This window comes from Drosophila bipectinata, chromosome XL (genome assembly GCF_030179905.1).
Source record: "Drosophila bipectinata strain 14024-0381.07 chromosome XL, DbipHiC1v2, whole genome shotgun sequence".
Classification (NCBI taxonomy): domain Eukaryota; kingdom Metazoa; phylum Arthropoda; class Insecta; order Diptera; family Drosophilidae; genus Drosophila; species Drosophila bipectinata.
Genome location: NC_091734.1, coordinates 470,036 through 489,372, shown reverse-complemented (window position 1 = coordinate 489,372; position 19,337 = coordinate 470,036). Strand labels below are relative to the sequence as shown.

General features: G+C 40.5%; 3 protein-coding genes across 4 annotated transcripts in view; 1 reads left to right on the top strand and 2 right to left on the bottom strand.

Moving 5' to 3' along the window:
* mnb (minibrain) overlaps positions 1–13,120 on the bottom strand; it is a 32,722-nt gene extending 19,602 nt beyond the window's left edge. Inside the window, exons 1-3 of one of the 2 annotated variants that reach the window (XM_070283079.1) lie at positions 12,504–13,120; positions 1,576–1,686; positions 398–1,449 (exon numbers count right to left, since the gene is read on the bottom strand). In XM_070283079.1, the coding sequence (XP_070139180.1) occupies positions 398–455 (58 nt within the window). In that variant the 5' untranslated portion in view covers positions 456–1,449; positions 1,576–1,686; positions 12,504–13,120. The remainder of the gene's footprint in view (positions 1–397; positions 1,450–1,575; positions 1,687–12,503) is intronic. The other variant, XM_070283082.1, reaches the window with a different exon arrangement.
* Positions 9,100–10,518, top strand: LOC108121166 (uncharacterized). Its single transcript, XM_043210022.2, has one exon. It carries the CDS (start codon positions 9,217–9,219, stop codon positions 10,447–10,449), a length of 1,233 nt encoding a protein of 410 aa, XP_043065957.1. The 5' UTR covers positions 9,100–9,216; the 3' UTR covers positions 10,450–10,518.
* Positions 13,121–14,916: 1,796 nt separating the features above from the next.
* Alms1a (Alstrom syndrome 1a) lies at positions 14,917–19,212 on the bottom strand. Its single transcript, XM_017235172.3, has 6 exons — positions 17,438–19,212; positions 17,243–17,383; positions 16,309–17,183; positions 15,544–16,243; positions 15,343–15,491; positions 14,917–15,284 (listed from the first exon to the last, which is right to left on the bottom strand). The coding sequence occupies exons 1-6, from the start codon at positions 18,909–18,911 to the stop codon at positions 15,222–15,224; spliced, it is 3,402 nt and encodes a 1,133-aa protein (XP_017090661.2). The 5' UTR covers positions 18,912–19,212; the 3' UTR covers positions 14,917–15,221.
* Between the last annotated feature and the right edge of the window lie 125 nt (positions 19,213–19,337).

The following is a 19,337-nucleotide window of genomic DNA, read 5'->3' as shown; positions in this document are numbered from 1 at the left end:
AGATCTTAATAGATTATAGATCATAGTACCCCCTTAGAATTTAGGATTTAAAGTTTAGAGTTTATATAGGGAGTAGAGTTATATAGAGTTTAGATAGATCATAGATCTCACTAGATCATAGATCCCTTTATAGAACCCCCTTAGGGTTTATTATTTTGTATACAGTTTAGATCTTATTAGATCATAGAGTATATTACCCCCTTAAAATTTGTTATTTCGAGTTTGGATTTTATATAGAGAGTGGAATTATAGGATTATTATTTTAGTTTAGATCATAGCAGATCATACATCGTAGTACCCCCTTCGAAATACGATCTATTTTCTACTCTCTCTGATCTCTGATATGATTTTCGATATGTTTCAATAAATACTTAAATATAGTGATAATAATACTTACACTTCTGTTTGTTCTTATCCATAACGCCGCCGCTATTCGTGTCCTCTAATCTATACATGGGGACTGCTGTTGTGGGGGGTCTTGGGGGCGTCGATTAATGAGCTACTGTTTGAGGGTTTGGGGTTTGGTTTCCGTGTGTTTGTTGTGTTTTGTTGTATTTGTTTACTTCCTAGGTATAATTTATATTAGAGCATGCTCTCGACATATACATATATATGTATATAGTTGCGTTTACATATATATATTGCGTTATTGGTTCATACGATTTGGATAGCTTTTTAGGGAAATTAATTGATTTTTTTATGATATAATTAATTATTATATAATTATTTAATAATTTAGCAATACGTCGGATTTGGTTTTAATTTTTTTTTACTTAATTTTTAAATCTATAAATTAAATAATTCTTGCTTTCTGGTTGTAGTTGTTGTCGTTGTTGTTTTTTTTTGTTTGTTCGTTAATATATTTTATGTATTTTTTGAATGGTATTTTGAATATATATATTTATTCTTTAATATATATAGTTGTTTAATTTTTTTAAGTGTATTTTTTTTTGTGTCGAATACTTTAGTTGTTGTTGTTTTTTAGTTTTATTTTTTTCATTTAAAATTATGAACACACGATTTCAAGTCTTTTGTTTAAATTATTCCTTTTTTTAATTATTTTATTTTTTTGTCACATTTCTTGATTTATTTTTTTAAATTAAAAACATTAAAAAATAATAGTACTAATTTTATTTTTAATTTTAGTTTTTTTTTTTATTTTAGACGTGTGTGTGTGTGCTCCGATGAAAACAAATACACGCACACACACACATACACACACGCACCGCTCCACACACACACCACCAGAGGGGGAATCTTTGAGAGAAAAAGAAAGGCTTTCTTCTTCTAAGGCTTTCTTCCCTTTGGGGTTTTTTTCTGTTACTTTTGTGTGTTTTTTTAATTTTATTTTTATTTTTTTTTTTTTATATTCTTTGATATTTGATTGGAATTCTTCTTCTTCTTCAAGTTATCGTAGTTTTCGATTCATTGTAATTTTTGGCCACTTTCCTAAACATTTTGCATTAACATTTTACGCACAATTATCAAATTTTAATTTTAATTTTAATTTTAGTTTAAAAATTATGATTTAATGATAAATATTTGTCGTCACGCTTTGTTTACAAAAAACTGTACTTGTTGTTGTGGCTGTTCATCCTGTGTTGGTTGCTCCCGTCTCTGTGTGGCATGCAACGCTGGGAGCTGTTTCCTTTTCCGCTGATGGGGGCTGTTACTGTTATTATTGCTCTGAAATCAAAGAAGAAGAGAGAGAAAGGCGGTTGCCTAATTAGCTAATTGAATTATTTATTGATGCAAAAATAAGATGTGCAACGTATGTGGCAAGTACTGGGTGGCAAGAGAGCGGCGGCAACTGCGGCGCAAATAATAATAATAAATAATAACAATCGCGAGGAGGAGCAAACACGCGCTCTGTTAACGCGCTGTTAACGCTCTCTTGTTTTCTTACAGCTCTCTTTCTCGTCCGCTCCCTCTCTGTTCCGCCCTGCCTGATACCAAAATCTAAGAGACTAATTATGAAAAGAGAGTACCAATCTTTGATCTCAAAGATTTTGGACTCTCTTAGTGGCGCTTGGCCTTAACCCTTTCCCTTTTCTTCGCCCTTTAACCCTTCGGATGGTGCGTTTTTTTTTGGTATCAAATGGCATTAGTCTGTTGCCAAGGCGAGTGTTTTTGATTTGCGGCGCTGACTTTAATTACAAATGCTGATTAACCCTTACAATATGCAATATACGTGCACAGTTATTTTAATGAGAGACCCGGCTGGCTGGCTGGCTGGCAACAACAACAACAACTGCCAGTAAACCTCATGCTTTTGCTTTTAATTTTTCTATTGTTTTTGTTTTTGTTGTTTTGGTGAAAGTGGCATTATTAGCTGCTCCTTTTTTTTTTGCTCTCTTTCTCGCGATTTTGTTGCCAAGCCAAATAAAAAATGGAAATGGAATTGAGCAGCCAGACATTGGGCAGCCTTCAGGGTAGCCACCCCTGACTTTGAAGCAAAAAATAAAACAAAAGAGTCCTGCGCTGGTTTCTCACAACAAAAAAAGCATAAAAATATTAAGAAAGTGGGGAGGGTAAGGGATTTTTATTTAAAAAATAAATTTAGACAAATCCTTGCATACTAATAATACTAGAATACAATTAAACCAATTTTAATACTAAAATTATATAAGAAAAATGCAATAAATACTAAAACAAAACAGGATAATGGTCTAAAAAAAGTTAATTTATTAAAATATTTTAGATTTTAATCATATCTACTAACTATAATACATATAAACTAATATAAGCAATTAAAAAATCTTAAATTAAATACTTTCTTAAATCTTTATATGAAAACCTTTAAAAACAAAGACCTTCTGCAGTTCTCCTGACTCCTCTGCATAAATAATTCAACCAGTATAAGGGTTAACCGGCAAAATAAACTCAGAAACCAGTTTCTTGAAAAAAAAAAGAAAGAAGAAGAAGAAGAAATACCCACAACTGCAGTCTGAGAATTGTGAATGATTCTCGAAAAAAAATGCGTCATTCTTATGCATTTTTTTTTATTTATTTTTTTTTTTTGCTGACTAATAAGCAAATTAAGTAAAAAAAAATAAATAAAAATAAAAACAAAGTAATCCCCAATCAAGGAAAGGCATCATCTCACCTCTCCTCTACCCCCCTCCCTCCCTCTCGCTCTCTCGCGGCGATCATGCGGCCAACGAGTGTTAACGTTTCGGGGTTAACCCATTGTTGCCAAGTGACTGACTGACTGATCTGATAAGAGAGAGCAGGGGGGCAGGGGAGGAGGGGGGACATGGCCGAGTGACGTCATGGCCGGTCAACCGCCCGACCGGGCCGGTCATTTGACTTTTCACACTTTCTGGCTTTAGGGCAGGGGGAGGGGCAGGGCGTTATTTTCATTTATTTTTAGACCCGACCAGCAGTCGCTACTTTTGTGCATGCTTCATCATTTATTTTTGGGGCCAACAGCCACACTGCCACGCCACCAGAAGCAGCAACAACAACAACAACAACAACCAGCCACCGAAATGCGAAAATTGCGGAAAATTGTATGAAAATCGAGAGGCAGCACCACAGCCCCACACACACCCACGCACTTGTATGAGAAAAGCTGAGAAAAAAAAGTCACAGAAAGTAACAAAAGAGCAAGCTAATTGAATTATTTTGAGAGTAAGTGACAACCCTGGTCTTTGAAAAGTTCCAAGTTTTTTCTAAAAAAAATACTTTTGGGGGGTTTTTAGATGAGATTTGTACCAAATAGGGTTTCCAACTATTAGTATATATCCAGTATTATAATACTAGAGTTGCCAAATAACAACTAGCATAGTATTATTTAAAATAATTTTTAAGGAAGCTAATGAAAGACTTTGTTTTCTAATATTTTTAAAAATATTCATAATACTAGCTACAAAACAGAGTTGCCAACTAACAAATTATAATATCTACAAAACAGGGTTGTCAACTGTGAAATGATAACAAAAGCTTAGAAACAGAGTTGTCATATAACAGACTGAAATAATAAACATTAAGAAGAGTTGCCAACAACTAAAAGGATAGCTAAAATATTGCTTAAATACATTTAAAACAGAGTTGCCAGCTAAATAATAGTAAACATCAAATAAATAATAAAAGTAAACAAATAAATGATAATATTATTACTAGAAAATAATACAAATAATACCAATAACTAAAAAAAAAAATAATACTACAAGAGTATTACTACAAATTAATACTAAAAATACTAAAAAGTTATATACTACAATTAGTATTAAGTAGTAAAGTATTTTTTTAATATTTTTCCCTTGCCTTGCAGTATTTTGTAGGTCTACAAAAGAGAAGAGAGGTCTACTAAGAGAGCACCCCTTTAGGAGGCCCCACTGTCCCCCCGATCTTGGCGACTTTGCCCAGAAAAACGCACAAAAAAGAAATAAAAAAAAAAGGAAAGAAAAAGAAAAAAAAAAAGAAGAAAGAAATATATAAAAGTTTATGATCGGCGGCGGCGTTGCCGTTGTTTGACGTCAGAAATGGGTTTATCTGTCTGCATGTGCGTGTGGGAGTCTATGTGTGTGTGTGTGTGGCTCACTCTCTTTGGGGCCTCACTCTTCTCAGCACCACCACCCACCCACTGACCAGCCCAAACACCCACATGAAGCAGAAGACGGAGCGTCATGTGGTGACCCAAATAGTTCGTGTGACTTTTTTCCATTTACTTGCCCCATGCCCCATGCCGCATGCCACTTGCCACTTGCCACGTTTTTTAATTCAATTTGTAACTAAACTAATAAATCAAATAAATCAAGAGCTTTTTCTTCTTTTCTTTTTTTTTTGGTATTTTTTTTTTTATTAAATACTTTTCTTGCAGTGTATATGTGCTCCAGATTTTTTTTTAGTTTTTTTTTTTAGGGTGTCTACTAAAAATACTTGGCTGGCGGTTTTCGGCTTCTTTCTTTCTTTATTAGTATCGCTGATTAACCAAAAATAACAAAAATAACAAAAATCGGGGAACCAAGACAGCAGAACTTCGCTAAGTTGAACCTCAACTTTGACTTGAGGTCTCGATTTTAATTAATTGGCAATTAGGTGGCCCAGAATGGGTATCAAGTTGGGGTGATGGAGGGCCTATCTGGCATAAGTATCGTCGTTAGGAAACTTGATTTAATTATCTATTTTCTTGAGGGGGTAATCTCGTATAAAAATAAGGATTATACTAAACAAATTATAAAGGTTTATGGAGTGTATTTTTCCAATTTTTAATATATTTCAAAATTATTTCAGTATTTTAATTAGATATTCAAATATTATTAGTCTATATTTTAGTATTTTTGGTGTATTATTATAGTTAGTATATATCTACTAGTATTTTTTAGTATATAATATAATATTTTCAATATACTTGGTACACATTGAAGTATTTTGTAGCAGTATTTTGGAGTATTTGTAGTATACTTTGTTTAAAGGAATACTAAGTATTATTTGAATTTGGTATATATTTCAGTGTATTTATGAATTATTTTGATATTATTCATATTTATCACATATTTTAGTATATTTCAGTGGGTATTTAACTATTATAAAGTCTAGTATATATAGATTTATAGTATTAGAAAAATATACTAGACAGAAAACTTTCTCGAGAAACTGTTTCAAAGTCGTAACCATAATAAACCTTTGTTTATGGTATTTTTTGAGAATTTCCTTTATAAAATATAGTATTTCCTATAAAATACAAAATGTATACTAAACTAATACTAATACTAATACTGTAGTATCACTCCATATAAATGCTATGATACGATGATTGTATGATAATATTATCCATATCTTTGATAGAAACCCCTCTTTAGTATTTTAGTAAAACCTAGTATTTTTAGTATTTAATAAAATCTTTAATTTTTGCATTTATAATTTATACCACCAAGCTTTAATAATTTATTTTATAAAAAAAAAATACCAGAAACTAGACCAGAAATCTCCCCTAAAGACGCTCCACTGTAAAGAACAGTATTTTCATATTTTTTTTTGCGTTTTGGAAAGCAATTTTTCAATGGAAGATTGTGCCAAAGAATTCGTGCTTTCTTCCCTCTCCCTTGCTCTGCTTCTGGCTTTCTTCCCAGCTGCTGGTGGCTCAAGTGCGTAGTAGAGCGGAGAAAGAGAAGAGGAGAGAGAAGAGAGGAGAACAGAGAAAGGTGCGGGCAGGGAGAAGAATGAAGAATTTGAATTCTAGACTGACTGGCCAGGTTTATTTTAATTTTTATTTTTGTTTTTCTCTCTTTCTTTTTCTTTTAATTTATTTTTTTATTTTGTTTGCATTTTTTTTTTTTGTGTTTATTTTTTTTTTGTTCAGCTTGGTTCAAAGTTCAATGACCGATTTTGCCTTTAAACCGAAACTGAAACGAAACAAAGTGAGCGGCGCAGTCGCAGAGAATTCTTCGCTCTCCGAAGAACACACACGCACACATTCTCCGAAGAATTATAAACACAAACACAAGGTCAGTTAATAAAGTTGATTTTTTTCGCTCAAATACGCAATAGCGCGAAAAATGTGCAAATATTAAATATAAACACCAACAAGTGGCAGGTCAGAGGGGGGGGGGGGGGTGAAGCGAAAGTCCCAGTTGTGGGAGGGCTGGCTCTTCTTCTGGAAGTCTTCTTGTAGAATTCTTCTTGTGAAATAGTTCGTTCTTTTGGTATATTTTTGATTTATTGACTATAATATATATCTTTGTAATCTATAGTATTTTTGGTATATTTCTATATATATATACTTTCTTTATCTATATCTCCTGGATGTCGGGTGCTCTGTATGGTAATTCAAAACTGCGCATTCATTCATTGACGGATGACTGCGACGAGTTCGCAGCTCCGACACTGGCACTGGCATTGAAAACCCGACCCTGGCAGTAAAAAATAAAAAAAATAAATAGAGAGAGAGAGGCGGAGAATAAGGAAGGAAATCTACAGGAATCTACAGGAAAAATACTGCAATTCTTTATAAAAAAAAAAGAACAATATATAGCTTGAAAAGTATTTAGGAAATAAAATGTAATGAGGTCTTTGTTTAAAAAAAAATAATGAAAATTAATAAAAAATTATATATAAAAAAGAACAATGAATACAAAAAATAATGGATAATAGTATAGATTGATAATAATAGAAAAATGACTTTGAAATTAACCTAATTCTGTTAAAAACAATAATATTCCAGGAAATAGAATAATTCTATTGATATTATTATAGATATTATAATAGAGCTATAGAGCTACTATAGTACCTTTATATTGTAAATATCTATAAGCTGTCCACATTATAGATATTACATTATTGACATAGATATATATTACAGATATCTGTATAATAATATAATACAGAAGACTAATTACTAATATTCTATAGAAGATATAAATGAAGATATGAAAAATACAATACATACAAAGAACCAGAAGAATATATCTATCTGTATACAAATATTTATATATATTTTCTTCTATATAATACACAAAAAAAAAGGAATAGAATTCAAGGTATATCCTTGTGTTCCAAAGCATCTCAGAACCTTTTTTTTTTGGTATTTAATGAGTATTTTCCAAGTATTCTCCAACCATAATATGGCAGAAGTTCAGACCTTAAGATATCCTCATTCTCATCATCCACTAATATACTAACTACTAATAATTAATAAAACTTAATAATGAGAGTTAAAATTCTTGCATTTTCTCAAAGATTTAACTGAGACTACCCCCTTGGGAGATGGCCCCTGGCCTACATTCTCTATTTAATGCCGTTATTTATAGTATTTGGTATTTCCATGTATCATCTATCACTCGCCCGGCCAGTGATTAGAAAAAGTAAACAAATAACAAAAAAAATAATAAAATAATAATAAGAGAAAATAATAATCAGAAAATGCTTTCGCTCTCGGGGAGCCAGCTAGCTGCACGTGTAGAGCATCTGACAGTCTTGCAATCCTCTCTCTCCCCCTCCGCCCCCTCCGACCCGATTATTTAATGCCACACGTGTTGGGTGGGCTGGTGGGTGGCCTGGTGGGTGGCCTAGTGGGCACTGGCTGCGTCAAAAACGCAATTGCGCAGCGATTGGGGGGCGACTAATGGAATATATTCTTGATACGCATTTAGCCGCCAACTTAATCGACTCGGGATCTGGGAAATCAAGGTGTCAGTCAGGGGGCATGTGGCAGGCACTCCTCGCTGCAACAAGAAATTACCATTTGCAGATGAAGAAGAAGAAGAAGAAGCAGAGGCGAGAACAAGGTTGCAAGAGTCACTAATTGCCACCTCGGATGCCATCTAATTGCATTTCGAGATTCAATTTCGAGAGGGAGCTAAAGAGGTAGTTGGAATAGTACTAGCTATACCTCTATAGAACCTCTACCGATTCTAGTGAAATCTTGGGGGAGGATGTATTATACATAGAATACTATATCTTTAATATTTCACTTGAGATCTGATGAGTTTTTTACGAAATAAACATAAAATTGTCATGAAATCTTCAAAGAGCTTATACATAACTCGAGAAAGCCTCTACCGATTGAAACGTAACCTTGAGGGAGTATGTATTATACATTTTAGATTATAAACATATACTTTTAGTTAAGATTCCTTCTATATTTCAACCAAGAAACATGAGATTGTCAATAAAAGCTCCTATCCTTCATCCATAACTCTATAAAACCTTGATTGATTCATCTGAAATCTTCACAGAATGTTCAGAATAGATAATACCCCATACAAGTCTAATTTTCTTTGAGATCTATAATATATTTTCTTAAATAAACAAGAAAACTCAAAGAGGACTACCCATAACTCAGCAAAACCACGATCGATTGAGCTGAAATCTTCAACGATTATGTATAATGCATAATATTCTATAAAACTCTCATTATACTTGAAATCTTTAATGTATTTTATGAAATAAACCTGAAATCTTGAACAAACCCACCCATAACTCAGCTAAACCTCGACCCTAAGACATGAAATCTTCACAGAATATGATATACTGATACTACAACATCCCAAGTCCCTTTTTACTTGAGATCTATGGTGAACTCTGGAAGAAACCCACCCATAACCCATAACTCAGAAAAACCTCGACCCATCTGTCTGAAATCTTCACCAAACATGTATGGGCATGTTTATACACCTCAAAACTAGCATTTACCTTGAAATCTGTCTCAGATTTAAAAACCCAATCCAAGATTGCTTTGAGAACTCGATCGCATCAGAAGCCTGAACCAAAATGAAGCTATTTCTCCCGCTACTTGTACAAGTCCTCCTGCCACTAGTCTCCGGCTACCGGTTCTCGCCCAGCTACTTCCACAACCTGGACACGCCCTACATGGAGGAGGGCGCCTCCTTTCTGGAGACCGAGGAGTGTCCCTCCGACGAGAGCAGCTGCGAAGGCGGCGAGGAGACCAGCTGCACCCCGGAGCTGTACCCCACCACCACTTTCAAGCCCCTCGACGGCTGTGGATCGGAGCTGGACACTGGCCGGGAGGGGTATGGAGCTGGAAGTGGGATGCGAGGACCTAGCGGCTGTGGAGCACCCGACCCCTGCAGCGATGGGCCCGACAAGCAGAATCCCCGCCTGCAGGCCACCTCGATCGCCCAGAACGCCGCCCAGGTGGCCAAGGCCGCCAACGACGCCCAGATGGCCGCCGCCCAGGAGGCCGCCCGCCAGGTGAAGATGCAGCTGGCCGACAAGGCGCTGGCCGCCGCCCGGGCCGCCGACGCCATCATGGAGGGCAAGCAGGCCATCGTGGACAACTACGCCCGGGAGCTGCGGGAGGCCGAGGCGGTGGTGAACCAGGTGGGCGCCTCCCTCGAGTGCAGCGAGACGAACGCCGAGGCAGCCTTCGCGGCGGCCAAGGAGGCCGAGAGCGAGGCCGCCTCCTTCAAGGCGCTCCTCGACAGCTGGAAGTGCACTGTGACCGACGTGGAGGGGATGCAGGAGCAGGCCAATGTGGACCTCGAGGAGAAGAACCAGATGCTGACGGCGGCGCGGGCCCGGGGGGAGCACCTCACCCAGCAGGTGGCCATCGCCCGGCAGGACTACGAGCAGGTGAAGGAGGCCGCCTACCGCGCCGCCTCGGCTGCGGTGGAGGCCCGCCAGAAGGCCAACATGCCCACCTGTCAGCTGCCGCCGCCGCCGCCCAAACCGTGTGGCGACGATTCCTGGGCCCGGGACCTGCCCGACGAAGCGCCACGAGCCGGCGGCAGTCCTGTCCGGCCCAGGAACGGGGAGAAGACCCCGTCCAGCAGCGGGGAGGGGACACCCACTGCCAGGGCCAGCTGCCAGGCCCTCCTGGAGCTGTACAGGCAGCGCCGCCGGCAGCAGATGCGGCAGCGACGCCAGGAGCTGCGGAAGAAGCAGAAGCGGGCCAGGAGGCTCAAGGGCCGGAAGGGCAGGGAGGACGAAGGGAAGCCCCTGGTCAGCCGGAAGGCTATATACGACTTTGTGGACGGATATTGATCCGAGGGGGTGTTTCTTCTTTGTTCTTGTATATTTTATAGTTTCATTAAAGGGGGGTGTCTATCGGAACTAAGGGGGAAGCTCATCTAATAGTGGTTTTTAATTTTTTTCATTAAAAAAAGAGTGTTATTTTAGTTTATTGGTTTTCTTTTTATGTTTCTGCATGTTTTTTGCTGCTCATTCATGTTTGTTCCTGTTTCCTGATGCTTATTCATGTTTAATCATGTTTGTACAGGTTTCTATATAATTATTCTATGAAAATTATTCTATTTTGATATATTTTTAGTTGTTTTTTAGTTCTCTAATCTTTTTATTTAAAAAAAAGCTAGAATATTTGAGGTTAAGGATGCTACGACATGTTTATTCATGTTTCTGCATGTTCGTACATGTTTCTAAATAGTTTTTTTAATGAAATTCAAGGCATAATCATATGCTTTATAGTTTTTTTTTAATATCTTCAATATTTTATTTAAAAAAAACCTAAATTATTTAAACTAAAGTACGTTTTTCAGGTTCTTACATTTATAGTCATGTCTAGTCAAGTTTCTGCATGTTGGTTCTTGTTTCTAGAGTGTTTCATTATTTATCTTTCAAGTTTATTCATGTTTCTAAATAGTTTATCTATGAAATCTAAAGCTTAACCATTTATTTTTTAGTTTTTTTTTAGGTTTCTACATGTTTCTAATGAGTTCCCTTCTAACAGTCTTTTGAACCATTATTTAGTACTTTAGAACCTTTTCTACCATCCAGTGGACTAAATTCTAGTCCTTACCTAAATTCTAGTCTTTTCGGAACCTTAAAGTTCCGAAAAGATTTCCCCCGACATCCCCCCATCTAGTGGAGAGAATTAATATCCAACTTGTTTATCAACAAAGCCCATTCGCGATTCTTGGGAAATATTTATAAACAAAGAGGCAGAATCGAAGGACATGGGGGAGAAGACATAAACAATGCTGGGAAGAAAACGGGAGCAAGGCCAAGAAGAAATGGGAAACCAAGATCGGATGCAAGCTGGAGACAGGGGACACCGAGAGAGAGAGAGAGTAGCTGGACAAATTTTCCGGCTAAATACAAAAAAAAAAAAAAATAGAAATAACAGCTGCCTATGCGGCACGTCCAGCTGTTTGGGTGCAGAGGGCAGGGGGTGGACGGTGGAAAGGGGGCTGCCAAGGGAGCGGCGACGGGGTGGTGCAACTGGAAGCAGGGTTGCCACCTCTTTGCAGCGAGAGAGAGATTGAAAGAGAGAGCGAGAAAAGGCGCGCGCATTTGCAGACTGCAAACAGAAATAGTGTGAGCGAGAGGGTGCGACTGGGTGGTAGAAAACTGAATTTCTCCATAAAACAAATGAAATTATAATTAAATCATCAGTTAGCACTTTCAGCAGTTAATTAACGAATTTTATTAATAGAGGAAACAGCTCACACGCTTCCAACGTGTGCGCTCCCCCCCATTTCCCCCCCTATTCGCAACAAGGAGAAAGTCAAAAGGGAAATGAAGAAACGACAAAGAAGCCGATATACCAGCAGGGATGGTCAAGAGCGTTGGAAAGAGAGGGAGGAGGTGGCGCATAGCAAGCTGCTAAATATTTTTATAGAATTTCTTTCATTTCTTTTTTTTTTTTTTTTTTGGTAAAAACCATCCAAGAATCTCGAGAGCTCTCGAGCCAAAATTCTAATCAGAGAAAAATGCGGAAAGCCAAAATGCCGGCAAGTCCAATTTTTTTAACAGTGCTCTGTTAAAATGTTCTGTTAACAACATTTTTAACAATGTTGACGCTTCCATCTCTCCCGCTACCGCTCTCCCTCTCTCTCTCTCTCTCTCTCCCCACTCTCTGGCTGGCTTTTCAACCTAACCAAACAGAAGCGAAGCTATTGTTTTTTTTTTTTTTTAGAGTTTTTATTTCTCATTTTAGAGGCCACAAATGAATTGTGGTACAAAAACTTGACAAAAATGGTATATGGAATGTGAAAAACTATCCTCTTTTATTTAGATTTCCTAATATCAGGCTTTTCTTCGACAGAATGCCGTACTTTTCTTTTGACTCTGAAACTTACTCTGCTTTGCCGTTGTTTTTCGTTTGCGCTTTTATTTATTCCACTGGAATACTGGAGCCGCCGCCGCTGGACGCTTGTATTGTTAATAATAATAACGTTGTTGATTGCTGCAGCTGCTTGGGCTGGTGGTGTTGTGGCTGCAGGTATTATTATTATTGTTGTTGTTGCCACAGAAAAACATGTTTCACTTTGGGGCAAGAAGAAGAGAGAGAGACGGAGACGTCAATATGACGGTGATGATGACTCCTGCACACTCGTCGCACACACGCACGCACACACAGCCCGGACAGAAGGAGAGAGAGAGTATGAGCAGTGTACAAAAAAAAAAAAAGGCACACACACACACATACACTCGCGCACGCACACAGACAGCGACCAACGAAATCGGGAATAAAAAATGCTAGGCGTTGCGTTGCGTTGATTTTTCACCGACTCGCACGTTTCACTGGCGGCCTTTATTTTTATTCGATCCAGTATTATTCACTGATGCATTTGCGGGTTTATTTCACCCGGCCGAGAATCGGGAAACACAATAACAAAAAAAGTAAAGCCACACGCGAATTTGTGCCTCTGCTTTTCTGAGACGAATTTTGCCAGGGATGCCGAAAACAAAAATTTTTTTTCGAATCATCGATATTTTTGTCCAGAATGCTGGTTTTCGATGTCTGGCAAGGCCGTCCCGGCGCTGCCAGAAAGAACATCGAAATCCTTATCGAAAAAGGAAGCTCGAAATTTTTTAATTTCAATACAAAATTATGTTAAAAATTTAAAGTAAAAGCTTTTACTGCTTTACATCAAGAAGGAAGAGAAAATATAAATAAAATCAATCCTTTTTTTTAAATCCTATGAACATTGAAATTCTAACAGACACAAAAATTAAATAAAAAATGTTGTATAAATATCATTTATTAATAAAATGATCAATTTCATGGAAATTATAAAATAAAATTACAAATTTATTAAAAAAAAAATAAAATAATAAAGAAAATTTAAATTTAAACGTAGAGGGCGGCCTGGGATGGACAAACATTTGCTTTGTTATCGATAGCTGTTATCGAAAATGTATATTTGCCGCGCCACTGGTGGAACTAATTGGTACTACTCTTAATATAATATTTTTAATATTCTTAGTAATTATATTTTCAGAAACATACAGAAATATAAAAAATTTTTAAATATTTTTTTAAATTTTCTAAACGGGAAAATGTTCACATCTCGGCTAATATTTGGAATATCCTGGAATGGTATACCTTCCCGATCTTGGAACTTCAAGTAGAATCATTCTCCATAAAAACCTGGCAATAAATTTTTTGACCCATTTTTCGTAATTTTTGTAAGGGGTCCCCCTAGGACTCTAGCCAAAAATTGACCAAAATTTTTTTCGGGGGATTTCCCCAAACTTTGGATGCAGAATGAAGGAGATAGGAACCCTGATTCGTAATTGGTATTCCGTTTTGGAATCGGTTTCGAAATAATTAAAATATCACCTAAAGAGTGAATGAAAAATTCAGATTTTGAAAAAATAGAAAAGCACCAAAAACGAATTTCAAAATTTTGGAATTTTCCGGAAGGAAAATGTGGATAGCTCGGCTAATATTTGGAATATCGTGGAATGATATACCTTCCCGATCTTGGAACTTCAAGTAGAATCATTCTCCATCAAAACCTGGCAATAAATTTTTTGACCCATTTTTCGAAATTTTTTCAAGGGTACCCCCAGGATTTTTGGCGAAAATTGACCAAAATTTTTTTCGTGGGATTTTTCATAACTTTGGATACAGAATGAAGGAGATAGGAACCCTGATTCATAATTGGTATTCCGTTTCGGAATCAGTTTCGAAATAATTGAAATATTTACCAAAAACTGCACCAAAAATATCGATTTAAAAAAAAAAAAACTTTAAAAACGCTGTTCCACTTATTTGAATTTTTTAAATAGGAAAATGTGTATAACTTGGCTAATACCTGGCAGATCAATGGATGTTATATATTGCCGATCTCAGAAATCTTAGTAGAATCATTTCCAGTTGAAACCTAAAAACAAAATTTTTAATAAATTTTTCGAAATTTTTTAAGGGGTACCATCATGATTTCGGACAAAAATGGCCGACATTTTTTTTCGCAATTTTCTCACAAATTTTAATGCAAAATAAAGCAGTTAGGAACCCTGATTCATAAATGGTATTTTGTTTAAGAATCTGTTGAAAAATGGTCGAGATATTCTCTAAAAAGGTGAAGGAAATTTTAAAATTTTAGAATAAACGTTTTTTAAAGACTATCGTGAAAAAAATCGAAACTTTTTCCTATGTTTGATGTTCTTATTTTCCGAGAATATTAATCGATAATAATAAAAATATTTTATAAATTAATAAGAATAAAAATATTTAAATTACCATTAAATTACACGAATACCGACGTTTCTATAATTTTGTATTTCAAAATACAACCCTAACCTACAAATTTGAACAAAATGTCATCCGAAAAGGCAATTACATCTAATTTGTAAAATTTTCCAAGTCAATGTTCGAATTTCCAAACATTTCAATCGAGAATTTAGAAGAAAAGACCAAATATTTGGTCAGATTTGAGTCAGATATTTAAAAATAAAAGCCTACAATGGCACAAAAAGCCTAAAACTACACGAAAACATTAACTGGGGCTCTGAGGTATCTATAAGGTCATATATATAAGTCGTGGAGGTATATATCCTGCTAGATGCTATATCATGGTGACGCTGTGGTTGAGCGAGACTTTTCCTTCAGACACACGTTGCTTGAGACGCTGGAAGAGGAATTATTTTTAGTTTCTTCGGAAGGAGAACCTGTTGGAAGAGTCCTACCTTGTTGAAGACCTCACGCATGAGACGGTTGCATCGGCGCTGCCTCTCCTCCTTGGCTCGATTCTTGGCGGCCACTACTTCGGGCAGGTCCCGGCACCGTTTGGAGGTCATGGCCTTCATGTTGCGAGTGGAAAAGACACGCAGTTGACCTACAACGAGATTTTGGAAGTATATACCACTAGGATGGACCATTGGACTTACAAGTGGCTGGTGGAGGCAACTCCATCAGCTTTCTGTCAACTGCTTCCACACTCGTCATGTTGTCGTCCATCAGTAGCTCCTCCATTTCCCGGCGGCGAGTAGCCCGCAGCGCCTGCATCTTGTTCAGTATGGCCTTGCGCTCCTTGGACTTCATGCAGAACTCGGGGCGGGCCAGATGGAGCTGGTCCTGCAGGGATATCGGTGGGCCCATGTCCTCCTCCTTGGCGTTGTCAGTGAACTGGATCATGTACGCCACCCCAGTTGGACGAACTTGCAGCAACTGCCGCCTGATGATCGCGTCGGGATTGTTCTCCTTTTCCGGTTGGCGCTCTGTCCGGCGAATGTGGTGGATTCTGTGGCACGCCACATCATCGTACTGGTGCGTCGTTGTCGTGGTTGTCGTCTCGCACGTGTTCACCATTCCCATGGGCACCGACATGTCCGAACTCATGCACATTACGGACGACGACGAGTTGGTGGTGGTGGTTGTAGTGGTGGTGGTGGTGCTGCTGCCTCCGCCTTTTTCTTCTCGGTGGCCGGTGGCTTCTTCGGTGTTCACCACCTGGTAGTAGACGGCCTCCTCCTTGTCGGCGCAGCAGTAGCCTCTGCTGGAGTGGGTATGGACGTGGGCCTGCGTGTAGTGGTTCATTTCGATGTAGGGACTCTGCTCCTGCCTGGCCGGACGAAGGCTGCGATGGGTCTGCGATTGAAACAGAAAGAGAGGGCATTATTGACCAAGAAAGAGAGGGAAAGAGCAGAGAGTACCTGAGAGCATCGCTGCTGTTGCCTCTCCAGTTCCTTCTGCTGCTGCAGGGCCAGCAACAACTGCTGCTTCTGCAGGGACCGGTAGTGTTCGTTGAACTCCCGGCTTCGCTGCTTGACAAAGGAGCATACGCTCTCGCTGCCGCCGCTGGATGAGCTCCGCAGCACCGGAGTGGCCATCTTTCGTCGCACCTGGTGCGGTGGCACTGGTGGTGGTGGTGCTACAGGCTCCAGAGCTGCCGATGAGGACGAGGATGGTATCCGTGGGAGCTCCTTGGGTGGTCCGCTCAACGAAGCACGTCTCGGCGGCGGAGTGGGAGCTTCAGAGGCTTCATCCGCCAGGCCGGAAGATGGCGGAGCATCGCCGACTTGGAAAACTGGCTCGACCAGCAGGAAAACCTCGTTCCTGGCCGCCGAACTGGGGCTCTGACTCGGAAAACCTTTCAGATATGAGCTGATATCTTCCCTCAACAGCTGCAGGCGTCGTATCTCGTCGTCCACCAGCTTCAGCTTCTCCCTGTGCTCAGCCTGCAGGCCCGTCTTCTGGCGCCCCTCATACTCTATTTCACTCTGGGTCATCGGATGCAGCCAATCCGCCATGACGGCGTCGGCCACATCAGCATCCGTGGAGGCGGCTTCTGCTCGGGGGGGTAGGGAATTCATTTTCTGGGTTATGATATCATGGGAGACGCTGGTCGAAGTGCCGCTGGACATGCTAGTGGCTGCCGGCGGCGGCGGTGGGGTGAGGGCAGTGGTACGTTTGCGAGGAGCCGGCACGGGCAGCGGTGCGGCTGGAGCTCTAACGCTTGAGAGCGAACTGCTGCGTCTGGAGGACCTCTCCGAGGTGTTGGTGGCCATATCTCTGTGCTGTAGAGGCTCTGGATAGAGGGATACAACAAGGATGTGAAATACTCTTTGAAATCCAGGATCTTCTCACCTTTATCGGTCTGCGTTTGGTGGCTTTGCTTGTCAGGTCGGTCTGCTCCAACTTCCAGGTACGCAACGGGTGACTTTCTCAGCGAGAGGGATCCGCTTCGCCTCTTGGCCACATTCTGCTGCTGGAGGGGAGCTGGCGGCACTGAAAGGATAGGAACTATCACTAACTACCTCTATTTGAAATCCCAGAACTCACCATTTTCAGTCTGTGTTTGGTGGTTTCGGTTATCCGGCCGGGATTCAGCCAGTTCCAGGCACGATATCTTCCTGGCGATGTCGCGTATGAGCTTATTCTTCTGCACCTCGCTGAGACTGCGAGAGTTCACCAGCGAACAGAGCAGCTCGATGCCCAAATCCAGGTCGACCTTGCGGCCTCTTCCCGAAGCTGAGCCTGCGACGGAAGAGGACGAGGAGTTACTGACCACTGGCTGACGATTCTCCTTGTTCCGGTTGCGCTTATTGAGGGCCTTCTCCAACTGGGCCGCCGTGTACTCGCGCTCCTTTTCCTTCTCCTTTTCGCGCTGGTCCGCTTTCCGTTTCTCCAGGTTCTGCCGATCGGTCGCGACTGCCACTGGGGGCTGTGCCTTGCTGGGCCACACTTCCTCCGGCATGGGGTGGTTGTTGTAATCGAAGCTGCTGGCCGCCGAACTGCCGTACAAGGATGTGGCCTGCGACTCCCGGCGGGAGCTCAAACGGGAGTCCAATATGCGAGAGCTACGAGAGCTGGGCTGGGACTCCATCAGGGATTCTCGGCGCGAACTGGCGCGGGACTCTGCTGCTGGCATGGGCATATGGCGGGAGCTTGGCTCCTTTCTGGAACTGGAACGCTGGGAGTCCTGCTTGTTGGAGTTCTCTGTTGAATTCTGAAGAGATTTCAAGCTGGACTGGTTACTGACCGGCCCGGGATGGGCGGTGACTGGTCTCTGGCTGCGATTCACAAACGTACTGGAGGCCAGGGGCGGCGTGGGTTTCTCCGGAGCCATGGGCGAAGTACCTCGCTCCCGGGTTAGGTCCGTTTCGGAACAAGGTTGGCGCCAGTTGGAGGACTCCAGGACCGAGCGCTCTAGGGTGCTGATGTTGCTTGTGGAAACAGCTCGTTTGTAGTAGCCCACATCGGCCGAGGGATCCCATTCTAGGCGCTTGTGGGATTTGAGAGCAGACTCCGGGGTCTGGGTCTTCTTGGTGATCTTATCGGGGGAGGTTTTGGTGGGTGTGCGTAGATCCTCGGCGGACGCAGAGTACGTCTGGGTGGCAGCTATTGCCAGGCAGGTCTTCTTCGTTTCCATCTCGATGGGAATGACTGTGATCACCTCCTCCTCGGATGATTTCCTTTTCTCCTTGAGCCTGGGCCTGATCTTGATTCGCTTGGGTGCTCCGTGAGCCGGAGGCGGTGGTGGAGGTGGTGGTGGTGCCAGAGGAACTCCCTTCTCCTTACTCCTGCGCTTAGTGGAGGATTCTGAACAAGTTCCACTGCTGTTGTGGGCCATGGCTCCTGGGGCTGGAACCTGGTGTAGGAGGCAACTGTTTGTGCTACCACTGCTTGCGGTCGACGACAAGATCATGTAGCGCTCCAGCTCCCGATCCCCAGCCACTTCGTCTATATATTCCCGGGCCTGCGAAGGGATGCGCGAGGATTGCGCCACTTTCCGGCTGTGCTTGTGGCCTGGCATTTGGTCAGAGTTGATGTGCCACCTTCTGGCAAGGATCGCACCACTAAAACGAGGAATTTCCTCAAAGATATCCTGAAGGTTTTCAAATCCTACGGCTTTTGTGCATTCCACCACTCTGGCAGTGTTGTATAACGATACTTTACCTACCTAGTGTTGCCCAGGACACGCTTGGCTTTGCGATAGGAATTCAATAAGTGGCGGGTAAACCAAATTTTTCAATTGGAATATTTTGTTTGTGAAAAATTTAATAAAATCCAAGAAATGTAATTAAAAAATCCTTAGAGTCAGAAGGGCAGAAAGTAAAACAGGGCTAGACAAAGGCAAAGCACTCTTGTTTGGGATTCGTGTTTATCGACTATCGAGTTTTCAAAATTTTGACCGTTACATCGATACTTATCGATTTCACTTAACCGGTTCGTAACGATA

Excerpts from the sequence above, each read along its gene's own strand:
- Alms1a (XM_017235172.3), bottom strand. The coding sequence starts at position 18,911 with ATGCCAGGCCACAAGCACAGCCGGAAAGTGGCGCAATCCTCGCGCATC. Across the intron at positions 17,384-17,437 it reads CCAAACACAGACTGAAAATG|TGCCGCCAGCTCCCCTCCAG; the intron begins GTGAGTTCTGGG and ends CTATCCTTTCAG. Across the intron at positions 17,184-17,242 it reads CCAAACGCAGACCGATAAAG|AGCCTCTACAGCACAGAGAT; the intron begins GTGAGAAGATCC and ends CCCTCTATCCAG.
- LOC108121166 (XM_043210022.2), top strand. The coding sequence starts at position 9,217 with ATGAAGCTATTTCTCCCGCTACTTGTACAAGTCCTCCTGCCACTAGTC.